The sequence below is a fragment of the Melospiza georgiana genome, chromosome 3, assembly GCF_028018845.1.
Source record: "Melospiza georgiana isolate bMelGeo1 chromosome 3, bMelGeo1.pri, whole genome shotgun sequence".
Classification (NCBI taxonomy): Eukaryota; Metazoa; Chordata; class Aves; order Passeriformes; family Passerellidae; genus Melospiza; species Melospiza georgiana.
The window spans coordinates 39,182,290-39,195,657 of NC_080432.1; the positions used below are offsets into that span (position 1 = coordinate 39,182,290).

Here is a 13,368-nt window from a genome sequence, read left to right on the forward strand (position 1 = left end):
AAGGAAAGAGGGAGAAGGGAAAGATTCTTATGCACATTTATTTTTTTCCCCCTTTTTTACTTTTTTAAAATTTTAAATTGTTTTTTTCTTTTAAAGGAGGGATGGATTTTAATAGTGGGCAGCGGGTGTTTCTCTTGAGTTTGGCTTGTGCCTGTGCAGAGCATTCCTGTCCTGCCCCGGGGCTGGCTCTGGGTGTAGCACCCACCCCACGTACCCGGCTGTGAGTCGCAGGATCGGTATGTACCACAGCATTGGTGGTGCTTAGGCTTGGGGGTGGGCTGGGGCAGCTGAGTTAAACCGGGAAAAAGATGCACAACCAGCCTTTGACTCTTTTCTGCTTAGTTTGTGTTGTTGCATTCGGGCCAGTGGCTGCCAACACTTCATTCTCTTGCTGTCTGTGTTTAAACTATCCATATTTGGATTGCTTCAGGCAGGGGGGACTACAACCAGTCTGGAAAGCTGCATATTTACTAGATCTGGTACTGGTAAAACCTGAATTTCCCCCTGCTGTCAAAGGGAAGAGAAGTGTGGTGTACTGGAGGGAGCACGAGTAAATGTAACTGTGCTCAGCTGGTACCAACAATAGGCTTCACTTCCCAGGGGGACTGCCCTTTCTCCTAGTACTTGGTTATCTTGCTGAAGATGTGGAATATGCAGAACATCGTGAGCACTTTGCCCTTTTTGTCCCTTTTTGAACTTTGACCACTTGGTCAGGATTGTTTATCAACCCAGAATAGCTAATTGCACGGTTTCTCATTTCACTGAACAAAGGTGCTGTGGCCAGAGTCTCCAGGACAAGAGCTGTCTAGCAGAAGAGCTGAGGTGGAAGCTAGGAGCTTACCTATGGAGCTGAGTGAGAAGGGAGGCGTGCAGAACAATGGATTTGTTCAAAATGAGGATTTTGAGGACAAGGAGATGGCCACCAGTAGCCAAGAAGTGCCAAAGACGTGCAGTGTTGATGTGGAGCCGGTGGCTGTGGAGGAGACCGTGCTGAAGCCTTATGCTGGGATGCCAAAGGAGGTCTTGCTGCAGTTCTCCAGCCAGGCCCGCTACAGAGTCACCAGGGAGATCCTCTTCTGGCTGGTGATTGCTGGTGCCATTGTGCTCGTGTGTGCTACAATTGCCATCATTGCTCTCTCTCCCAAGTGCCTGGACTGGTGGCAGGCCAGCCCTATTTATCAGATCTATCCTCGCTCCTTCCGGGACAGCAACATGGATGGGAACGGGGATCTGAAAGGTGGGTCAGGTTTCATTCTTGCTGTGTAAGAGTTGTCTGTGTGTATGTGTTATACGAAAAGGAAAACCAGTGGACAAGTACAGTCCAATGGACAAAGCCACCTTAATGGAGAGAAGTAAGAGAAGTTGTCAGGCAGCGTTAATGGCAATTCACATTGTTGTGAATAAATCCAGGAGCTGTTTGCTCAAGTAGAGTCTAAGTGTAGAATTAGAAAGGAAGTTGAGATATGGTGCTTAGAGCAAGCAGCAGCACAGCTGTTACCAGAGTCAGACACCTCCACAAAATCAGGAGGATGAATGGTGCTGAGCACCTGGTCCTGTTTGCTGGCTGCTCCTCCTAAGGAAAACTAAAACTGACTAAGAGGGGAGAAAGATGTGTTACTTCTTGTTTTCTTCATGCTCTAGGTGTTATCAGCTGGCAAAAATGCGTGGAGATGGGGCACCTGTTAGCAAGGAAGCAATGGCACTTATCAGTAGCTGAGCTGAGACTGCCCTGCAGGAAGGGAAGGCCCAGCACCAAAATGGACAATGCATTTTTAAACAAGAAGTGAGAAGTGCAGTACTGGCAGGTGAAGGGCAGAAACTGTTCCTGTAGCTGCATACCACAGTAAAGTGTCAGGAAGATAAAGGGACCAGAGTACAAAAATGTATTTTGTTTATTTCTGAACAGATGATGTCCTTTTCTTTTTAAATAGGTATCCAAGAAAAACTGGACCATATTACATATTTAAATATAAAAACCATCTGGATCACCTCTTTCTTTAAATCCCCTTTAAAAGACCTTGGATATGGAGCTGAAGACTTCTATGACATTGATCCCATTTTTGGATCAATGACAGATTTTGAGAATCTGATTGCAGCCATACATGACAAAGGTAAGCTGCACCTCCAAGCAAAGTAACTCTGTTAAAAAGATGCACCTTATAGGGACAGTCCCTCCGTGGTGGCATTAATCAGGAGCAGATGGAGGTGCCAGCAAAGGGTACAAGGCAGCTCCACAGCCACATGAGCTCCGTGACTGCCTTCTCCTGCCCCTTGGCTCTGGGGCAGAGCTGAAAGCAGGACAGAGGGCACAGGGAGCTACAGCAGCAGCACAGGGGCTGCCTGTCCTCTGCAAGGAGGATGCTTCTGCCATCCATGCGCCCTGAGGCCTGGCTTATGGGCACTGGAGGGCTGGGATCAAGCTGAGGTGCAGTTCTGTCTGACTGAACATGAGGGAACACACGCTTCTTTCCTGCCCTCGCATCCTTGCTTTGGTGCTTTTGTGCCTCAGACCAAATGTTTGCTCAGGTGTTTCTTCTTACAGCTGTTGAGCCAAACAGAAAATGGTTTGCAAGTCTGAAAATATTTGAGGTTTCAATAAAATGTCTGTTCTTTAGGAAGGGTGATGAAGAATGTGTGATCACTGATGCTAGGCTGGTGAAGCGCCTTTCTCACCTGGGAGGTGCGGGACAGATGTTGAAGTCAGAGTTAGTGAAAGTGGTTCATAACAGCAGAAATCTGTTTTGATTTTCTTTCCACTCTCCTTTCCCTCACAAGCTGTGTTTGAGCTACTTGCAAACACCAGTCAGGTCCACCTGTTTTGGTAGTCTGGTACTTTTTGTGGGGTTTTTCTTCCCCTCTCCTTCACCAGAGCTCTGGCATGGAAGAAGCCCAAATACCTCTGATACTGCATTTGGAAAAAATATGAATATTGTCTTAAAAGGCTAAATGTCACGTTGTAGTGCAGAGGGAGGATTGATGGGGTTTTTTATGTTTTTGTTTTTATTTTTAAGGGCTAAAGGTGATAATGGATTTAATACCAAACCACACCAGTGACAAGCACCGGTGGTTTCAGCTGAGCCGCAATCGGACAGGGAAGTACACGGACTACTACATCTGGCAGGACTGCAGGCAGGCTGCTGGCTCAGTCATCCCTCCCAACAACTGGGTAAACACGGGAAGGGACACACACACACCCCAAGCTGGGTGCTACAGAGCAGAATCGGCTGTAACATGATTCTCCTGGTGTACACGGGGTTGTAAGTGACTGGTGAGAGGCACAAACTGATGTTACTACATGAGTTAGTGCAGATTAAGATTAAAACCAGGTTGGGAGATCACTTGAAAAGTTCTTACTTAAAGTGAAATTTTAAAATTTTCTTCACCTCAGTGTGAAATCTTCGTTCATTAAACAAACACACAAAGAAAAGGTTGGGCACAAGTTGTTCCTTCTGTGTATGGTTATTCTGTTCTAGAAACTGTGTCAGGTATTCTGAAGTCATAGTTGGTTGCAACAAAACAATGTGGTCTTGGCTTTTGTCCTTTTTTCTGGGAAGTGCTCAGGCCAGAAAGTGCATTGCCTATTTCAAATAGATTTATTTTAGATTAGAGCCAGTGGGTGCATGATTAGGAACTTGTATATTCTAAAAAGTCCAGGTGGAATTAATACTTTGTACCAATTTGTATAATTTCTCTTTAAACTTAAGAGTCTTAAGAACTATCTTAGCTTTTAGAATCCTTTATTAGAGAGATGGTGATAAAGTTTAACATTTTTAACTTGCTGACTGTTGTTGACCCTTCAAAGGGATGATACTAAATTGTAGAAATCTCTAAGTTAACCAAAGCTATTTTAAGTAAGTTTTAGGAGAAGTAATTCCAAAATAAATGTTCCCACGCATGTTTTCCCCTCTATTCCAGATATTTCCCAATGAAAGTTAACTTAATAAAAAATTTTCAAAATCTACAATACTGAACAAGAAATAGGTGTGGTAAAGCATAACTAAAGGGAGAGCAGCTGTGTGGCAAAAAGAAATGAAAATCATAACTACCAAAATCTGTTCAAAATGTAGTCCACTGGTTAGGCACTTTATGCTTTATTTAATGCTTGTAATGCCCCACATTTTAATGGATGCACAGGAGGAAATGTTTGTTACGTTATAGTTCTGATAGTCTCTCTCCCTTGGCTGAGCAGGTGAGTGTCTTTGGGAATTCCAGCTGGGAGTTTGACGACGTGAGAAAGCAATGCTATTTCCATCAGTTTGGGAAGGAGCAGCCAGACTTAAATTTTCGCAACGCAGCTGTCCAGCAGGAAATCCATGTAAGTGTGGAACCCCAGGTGCTGAGCCCACCCAGAGCAGCTCTTGCACTGAAGCCTTAGGATGGCAAGTGCAGAGAAGTTTTTTATCTCTGTTGATACAAAGAGTTGTTAATTAGCCGGTCAAACGGAGGGATGGCACCTTGTTTAGCAGAGAGATGTTTGCATTCTCGGGAAAGCAGAGGCGATGCTGATTTGAATTACAAGGAATGCCTGGGCTTGTTGATAAGGGGGAGATAGCGAGTTTCGATCTGTCCACGTGTCTGATGACTTTCCAGGGGGAAAATGAATGTTTTCCCAGTGAGAGTGGTGGTGATGGTGCTGCTCCGATGGAATCTCATTCCTGTCTGCACTGTTTCCTAGCTGACAATGTGGAATTCATTAAAATATGGGGGTGTAGGCCTGAATATGGGGAGCAGGACAACTGCTCCTTCTTTTCCCCTTTCTCTAAGTTATCCCTCAGCAGGTAGTACCGCCACTTCATGTGTTTAATTGAATCGTAAGCGTTTGCCACTTTGCTCTGTTGCTGCCCGGTCCTCCTGGGATGGTCTCTGCTGGCCTCTCCCCTCACCACGAGGGTACTGCATGAGCTCGAGGAGACAAAACGCTTCTGGTCACAACTTTTAACTCAGGCACACAATGAGAACTACTGAAACTCCGGCATTTCCTATGAAAAAAAAGAATACTTGAAAGCTGAGAAGTTTGTCCTGGTAACACCAGCCTTTGGTAAATGTGTATGAGCATCATGTTAAAGAATAATTTTTGTCTAGTGTTTTAATTCTAAATCCTGTTGCAGAAGGTTAGGAGGACTGAGCAGGATGCAAATGGACTTCTGCAGAGAAACTCAAGTCTTTGGTTCAGCAGCACAAGGGCACCCAAGAACAGCCAAACTGGGCAACCAGCATGTTGTGGTTCTCATGCGTAAATAGATGCAGATTGCCAGTGAGAGTGCAGGTGCCAGTGAGAGACACATCAGTGCTTGATGTTTGCAGTGCTGATACCCGGGTTTGCTTTTGTGCTGAGCACAGGTATAAGCATGGACATTTTTGGGTAGATTCGGTATTGGACAGACACTGTATTGAGAGCTGCTGCTTTCAGAATTGTGCTATGATAAAGTGCAGCTCAGTGAGGCCGTCCTTATTTGCCAAACAAAAATCTGTACAGCTTGAGTGTGCACTGGTTCTACTCCAGCCAGTTCAGACAAGTGTACTTCATTTGTTCAAAAAAGGCAAGTCACTAGACTTTTTAAAAATATATATATAAAATGTTTTTTCCTCTGATGAAGACAAGAATCACAACTAAAGGACTTTGCAGAAACCACTCAAGAGGGACTGAACTTTGGAGTTTTTTGTTAAAACTGGGGCAGTTAAAACTGTAGTAATATAATTAGTGAAGTAGAATATAATTTTACTAGTAGTGACTAACATTGGAATTTGATAGTGAAATTTCAAATCAATAGCATTTGTAATTGTTGGATAATAATTTCTTACATTCTTGCGAATCAACAAATAAGTCTGAAAATTTTAAAAAATTACATCAGTCAAATAAGAGAGAACAAATGTTTTAAGAGCTCTATTGTGTAAAAGAAAACTGGTGGCACAAGGTTTGTGCTGAACAACATATTCCTGCATATTTGAATCAATGTGTTCTAATTGTGTGCAGCCATGGCATGAGTGTTCATCAACAACGTCACTTAGCATGAGCCCAGTTATGTTGAGGGATGAAATTAGAAACTGCTTTTAGTGAGCCATGCCCTGGCTTTGGTCTCCTAAATTATGGGAGAAGTTAGAGACCAGTCTTTTTTTTTTTTTTTTTTTATGAATGAAATAGTAAGACATATTTTATTTAGCTATTAATTTGACCTTAGACCAACAGGATTCACTTTAGCTTCTAGAAAAATTCGAAGTACAAATCAAAAAATGAATTGTTATGTATTAACACCTCCTTCCAAGTTTAGTTTTCTTTTTAAGAGTATACTGTTTTAAATGGAGTGGGCTTACTCAGAGTTTTCAATTTTTGCTTTTATCTAGGACATTATCAAATTTTGGCTTGGCAAAGGAGTTGATGGACTTAGTTTTGGCACTGTTAAATTTCTCTTGGAAGCAACACATCTCCGGGATGAGCCTCCAGTGAACAAGTCTCAGAATGGAGTAATGTTTATGTTCTGTCTTTGCTTTCTTTCCTGCTTTTCCTATGGAGGCAAGAGTGCCTGCTTTGACTCTTTTGGGTCTTAACTGTGGCTGTAGGAAAATCAGGTCAGCCTTGGGAGGCGGGTGGGTCCCGGGCACTCTGCACAAAGAGCACTCACCACCAGGGAGCCCCAGTAAGAATGGGAGCATAACTGAAAACCACTGGTGTAGGCCATGTGGCACAATGAGAGGTGATTAAACACATTCACTGTTGTTTATGTTACTTGCTTTTGCTCTGATAGTGAACTATCATCACTTGGTGATGCTGCCAGGTGGTGCCAGCACTAAGAGACTTCTGTGCAGCTGGGGGTCACAGGCAGCTGGCCAGCTCCACGGTGGTGGTGCTGGTGTTGTGTTACTCTGTCAAGGCACTGCCCATCTTTGGAGCCTGGTCTGAGGCCACAGCTCATGCTGTGCCCACTGCTCCAGATGGGCTCTGTTGGTTAGTGCTGTGGCTGGGCTTTCCCTGCTGAAGGATGGGATCCAGAATTATCAGTCCTCAGCTCTGTGCTGTTGGTGTTAGCATGCTGAACTCATTTCAGTAAAAATTCATGACTGGTGCACTGCCTCAGGAAAGAATGGGGAAAATTTGGAGAATTGTGAAACCTAGAACATTGGTGAACTAATGTGAAGTACTCTACCCTGCTTTAAGGAGAGTATCACAGCCTATTCCCAGCTCTACCATGACTACACCACCACCCAAGTTGGTTTGCATGACATCGTCCGCAGCTTCCGTCACACCATGGATGAGTTCAGCAGAGAGCCTGGCAGATACAGGTAACCAGCACAGCTGGCCAGTCCTTTCTAGTATTCATCTGCCTCTTGCTAGCAAGAAAATGTTCTTTTATTAACATAATATGCCACAGAAATGCAAATCCTCCAGTGCAGAGGCTGTACTGTCTCTTCCCCAGTGTATGCAGAAAGGAATTGGCTCTGTTAGCTCTGCTCCATCCATGGACTGTATAAAGGTATAAAGAGCAGAAAAGGAAAACATTCTAATCACAGAGATACTAATTTATCAGCCCTGTGATTGATTTATTCTTTAGTTTTAATGGTGCAGTTCAAGTGAGACACGCAGTCAGAGAGTGTTAAAATCACAGAAAGGTTGAATTTGGAAAGACCTCCTGAGGTTCTCTGATCCAAATCCCCTGCTTTTTAGGGCCACCTGGAGCCAGTTGCCCAGGAACTTGTCCAGATGGCTTTTGAACATTTCCAGCAATGGAGACTCTACAACCTCCCTGAAAAGCCAGTGCCAGGGCTCAGCCACCCTGACTGGTGGGAGTTTCCTGATGTTCAGAGGGAAACACCTGTCCTGTGTTTCAGTTTGTGCCCACTGCCTGTGGCCGTGGCTCTGGGCACCCCTGAAAAGAGCCTGGCTCTGTCACCTCTGCACCCTGCCTTCAGTACATGGATGAGATGCCCCTGAGGCTTCCCTTCCCCAGGCTAAACAGCCCCAGCCTTTGCTCCTGGGGGAGATGTTTCAGTCCCTAATGGCCCTCGAGGCAGACTGAGGGAAGGATTTCTGCCCTCACTTGTGGCAGCACTCCCCTAATGCAGCCCAGGCTGCCCTGAGCCGCCTGCAGGGGCACACTGATGGCTCACGGGCAGCTTGAGGGACCCCCACGTCCTCTGCTCTGAAGGAAAGCATGGAAATTGCTGGAATGGAGTGTGTGGACATGGATTCAGAAAGATGAAACCTCCGTCAGATACTTTAGCCTTGTGTTGACTCCTTTAGATTTTTCTCCAGCAATTTCCCAGGAGTACTGCTCCTTGATTCCTTGTCTGCCTTACCATTTTAATCTTTTTTTGACGGGGAGAGGGAAGTGACCATAATTCTTAATGCTCTGTGTCCAACCATTTCTAGCTTTATTTCTGTTCTGTGTAACCAAAAATGAGCCAAAAAAGCTATTTGTGTACTTCTTTGTAGATTTATGGGTTCTGATGATGATGAAAAGGAAGATATTGAAGCAACAATGATGTATTATGGAACGACTTTTGTCCAAGAAGCAGATTTTCCCTTCAATTTCAACCTAATTAACATGAAAAATCTATCAGGCAACAGTGTTTCTGAAGCTGTCAACTCGTGGATGCAAAACATGCCTGCAGGAAAATGGCCAAACTGGGCAGTAAGAGTTCTAGACCAACTCTCATAGGAAGGGCTTGTTCCTGTAGGGGACAGAAACCACAAACACACACACTCTGATTTCAGTGGGATCAGCAGCCTGGGCCCATGGCTGAGCTTGTGAAAACTCTCAGCTGCTGTAGTTGGAGTCGTTGGCACTGTCCGGCTCTGCTGCCCTTCAGTAACAGCTCCACTCCCCTTGCAAGGATGACAGAAGGGAATTTATGATCATGCCTCTCCCTCAGTGTCTCCAATGGCTAAACCACCAGTGAAAATGGAATTGGGATAATTATCTTGACCATAAACTGACTCACTGCAATGGATTCTGGAACCCGCCCAGGGCCAGGGCAGAGAGGAGCAGGCTTGGGAGAGCAGTTAACTTAAAACATTGCTCCTCTTTTTCATAGGAAGCATGTTGGGAATGTGCAAAGGATCTTTTCAAAGCAAGCAGAGCAGTCCTCACACAGCAGAGAAAATAGCAGAGAACTGTAAGCAGGGACAACAAGCAGTTGTTATTTGTTATCTATTCCTCACTTCTGCCTCATGTGCTGCTGGCAGGACTTCTGTGTATTAAATTTTTTGGAACAGAAGTTTGTAATGGCATCAAGGTACCTCATAGCCCTGGAAGGGAAAGAAAAAAACCCAAAACATTTACTACCTTGTTAAATTAGTTAATCAATTTCACATATGCATGAAATTTTATAATCTGTGTTTAACAGAATGACATTTTCTTCAGGTTGGAAGTCCTAATGCTGCTCGGATTTCAACTCGGATTGGGAAGGAGTACATCAATGTCATGAACATGCTGCTTTTAACCCTCCCTGGCACTCCTGTAACTTACTATGGTGAAGAAATAGGCATGGAGAACATTGCATCAGAAAATGTAAGTGAAGAGCATGTTAACTCTGGTCCTGTTGTTGTTTAGTTCCAAGTAACAGAACACTCAAAAACACAAGAACTTTTGTTTTGCTAACCAAACCCAGTCATTCTCTCTGCTTAAATGGTTTTCCATGTTCCTCATGGCAAACCTCTGTACAGCTTGTGGAAATGGCCAGGCCAGAGACCAGAACCAAGGCCTGGATGTGTGTCTGAACTGGTAGACTTCAGTTACGGATGTTGATTTCTGTCTTGCTCCGGATCAGTCTTGCATGGTTTCCAGCAGTGGTGCTTCAGCAGAAGGGACAGCACGTGCCAGCACTGGGCCTGGCCAGGGGTTAGGAGAGGTGCTGCAGACACATGAGGGAAGATAACTGAGCTGTCTCCTTCCTCCCGTGCCCTCATCATCATCATGCCAGAGTCCATTATTTCCTGGCTGTTATTTAAAGGAAGTCAGGGTTCTGATTCTGTCCCAGCCACGGCTGTCATGAGTGTGCCCAAGCTCAGAAAAAGGGATCTGCACGAAGGGAAGGCTGTCTGGCGGCAGGCAGAAGTGGCTTTTGGTCATCATGCATAGTCTGTCCCAAAAGGACAGACTCATCTCTGCCTCTCCTGGCTGTATTTGAGCACCATGAGCACATGGTCCTATGGCAGATGCTGCTTTTCCTGTGGAAGGAAAGCCTGTTAGGGAATGAGGCAGCTGCTGGCAGTGTTAGACATGGCATTGGCTAGCTTTGTATCAAAGGGACACAGGTACTTAAAGCACAGGATCCTCTCCAGATTTGTCTGATTCAGATATGGCGAAGTGATTCTCTGATTTAAAAGGAAACCATTTCCTCTGAGAAAACCCCAGGTCAAAGCATCTCCTGCATTTTCTTGCTGCTGCTGATTACTGCTGACAGGGTGATTCTCTTAAGAAAAGTGGCTCACCCTGAGCTCCTCAGGGTTCACTCTCTTTTAGTGGCTACCCTGTGGCTCAGGGCTTTGGAACAAATGCAAACCCACCCTTCACTCAGGCTGGAGAGGAAGGCTCCCTGATTAATGGGTGTCTTAGGAAAATGGAGAGTATTTGCTCAGGATTATACAGGCTTTAGTCCCAGCACTTCAAACACTTCAGGAGACACTGAAAGAGGTAAAGATGAGAGGCAGTGTTACCAGTGTTGAAAACTTAGGATTTTTTTCCCTGCTTTTCAGAATATGCTAAGAAGGAGAAACCCATTATTTATAATGTCACAAAGCAAAGTGACAATTTCTTTTGTTAGGCTGCTGCTCTGACAGATTGTATTGAAAAGTGTCCTTTATATGAAAAACAGTTTTCATGGAAAACAAACACTCAAAGTATGTGCAAAATATTTTATGCCCTCTTATATCATTAAATTTAAGTGTCAGATCTTTTGGCAGCTCTTCAGTAACAATAAGGAAGCTTTTTCAGAATTTTTCTGAATTCTTCAAAATGAGAACTTCAGACTTTTTCTACATCGACACTTTTTAATCAGCTAAAAGCCAGTTTTCAATAGTTTTGCACTTGGAAATAATAATTTTACCTTTCTAACACAAACAGTCCTGTCAAAATTGTACCCCTTGCAAATGTAAGCTTGAAGAGTTCTGGGGTGAAAAGTGCAATACTTAGAAAATAACAGACACTGAACAGCAATTACTTGTTGTTTACTGTTATTTTAATGACATCTCTTCTAAGGACTCATTACCTCACATATTCACTCTCTGCATGTCTAGATATTTATCAGAATATCTTGGCTGCCATCAGTAAACTTTTATCCAACCATCTGTTGCAAAGGATGACAACTCTAGTAAGAGTCATTCAGGAATTCCACGTTTTACCCAGCAATGCTGTATCTGAGATGATCCCCTCCCTTCCATTTCAAGAACTGTCTTGGTTCATTTTCTCCTTAGATTTGGACTACAATTACATCCTCATTACTTTTAACTTAAACCAAAGAAAGTAATACTGAAAGGGAGATAATTTGGGAGAGGTGAGAACATGCTATTCAATGAATAATTTTTAATATGCTAATCACCACTTTTATTTTCTAGGCAACCCTCCCAGAGAAATCCCCCATGCAGTGGGATGGAAAAGCTAATGCTGGTTTTACTGAAGGCAACAGCAGCTGGTTACCTGTTAACTCTGACTACCAAAGTGTAAATGTGGAGGTAGGTATCTACATGTGTAACAAACTAATGGTCTCAAAATATTTTAATGTATCTATTTTGCTCTGGCTTCCTTTTAGTAGTGAGCACTGGTAGCAGGAACAAACTCAAGGCAAAAAAAAGGCACTGAATCCTCACAAGTTATATTAGAAAAGAAAATCCTTGCACAACAAGGAGCCTATTTCATCTATATTCATTTAGGCAGAGTAACTACAATTATGATGTTGATGTTGCAATTTGGCTCTTTAACATCCTTTTAATGCTTTTGATGTTAAACTGAAAACTGGTCTCTTTTCCCGCATTTCTACTGCTATAGAAAGCACTGGTTTTGTAACAAGAACTTGACATAGACTGACTCTAACATAAGTAGAGCAGTGAATCAAACAGATTTTGCTGACCTACAGTGCTGCCCAAAAATGAAGGCAGAAAAAAATCTACGATAGCAGAAATAGAAGATGTGAAATAAACCCAGTGACTGCAGTAGACTGGACTCAATGAAAAAGATTCAGTGTCAAGCTCTGAATGGCTGTGGCTTTCTCCTGAATCAACAGTACTGAAAGGAAGCTGGGGGAGGAAGCAATCACTTTAGTGCTGGGGAAATGTTACACTTAATAAACTCTGTGACTGCCACTCCACACGTGCCAAGAAGTGCACAGAAAAAGCAGATTTTCAGTGGCATTTGCAGACAGATTTGAAGAGGGGTAATTGTCAGCACGGAATTCCCAGCAGCCTGGGTGGGTGTGAGAAGGGAGCTGTGTTTCCTCCCTCAGACCAAGAGCTGACCCTCTGGTGCTGACTCTTGCAGATGCAGAGCGCCTGGTCCAACTCAAGCCTGGCTTTGTACAGAGCGCTGACTCTGCTGCGGAACGAGGAGCTGCCCTTGAACCGAGGCTGGATGTGCCACGTCTGGAATGACAGTGACGTGTTCGTGTACGTCAGGGAGCTGGATGGGATGGACAGAGTCTTCATGATGGTGCTCAACTTCGGCCAGGAGGCAACAACAGACCTGCAGGCCAGAGTTCCTAACCTTCCCTCTGAAGCTCTAGTGAGACTCAGTACTCATTTTAGCAATGCTGGCAAAGTGGTCAATACCAAACTAATTAAAACTGAAATGGGAGAAGGCCTGGTCCTACAATATAAAACAGCAAAGCCTGTTCATACTATGGAAGCTTTTCAAGGGAAGTGTTTTGTGGCAGAAAAAGCTTGTTATTCCAAGGCCCTCAATTTACTCTTTGTGAACTGTTAAGTAGAGGAGTAGAATACCCGTGCTTTCATATTAATTTAGACGATACTAGCTTCAGGGAAATGCTAAATATGCTCCATTTTCTTCAGCTTTTAGAATGTTATTTGTGTACAAAATAAATGTCCTGAAAAATCAGATACATAATTGTCTTGTATCTGTATTTGTGATGAAAAGGAAAAATAATGGTATCAACTCCCCCTTAGATGTGTGGAAAAGTAAACCTGTTCCAAAAACTGTCCTGTTTAAGCACGTATTTGTGGGAGGAGAGAGAATAGCTGCTTTCTGCCTGCTGACCCTGGAGGTTGCTGGTCTCTAAGTGCTCCTGTGGAATCCCAAGCCTGTGGCAGTTCACTGTAACTTTTTAGAAGTCTGCAGATTTGTAAAAATTATTCCAAAGGGATAGCCCTATATTTGTTAAAACAGGGGAACACAAGCAGGACTGGCGTATATTGTTGTGATG

General features: G+C 43.7%; 1 protein-coding gene across 1 annotated transcript; it reads left to right on the forward strand.

The window, feature by feature from the left end:
* Nucleotides 1–529: 529 nt before the first annotated feature.
* On the forward strand, nucleotides 530–13,368 carry SLC3A1 (solute carrier family 3 member 1). Its single transcript, XM_058020532.1, has 10 exons — nucleotides 530–1,237; nucleotides 1,932–2,111; nucleotides 3,012–3,166; nucleotides 4,190–4,315; nucleotides 6,343–6,462; nucleotides 7,154–7,278; nucleotides 8,429–8,627; nucleotides 9,360–9,506; nucleotides 11,552–11,668; nucleotides 12,471–13,368. The coding sequence occupies exons 1-10, from the start codon at nucleotides 844–846 to the stop codon at nucleotides 12,909–12,911; spliced, it is 2,004 nt and encodes a 667-aa protein (XP_057876515.1). The 5' UTR covers nucleotides 530–843; the 3' UTR covers nucleotides 12,912–13,368.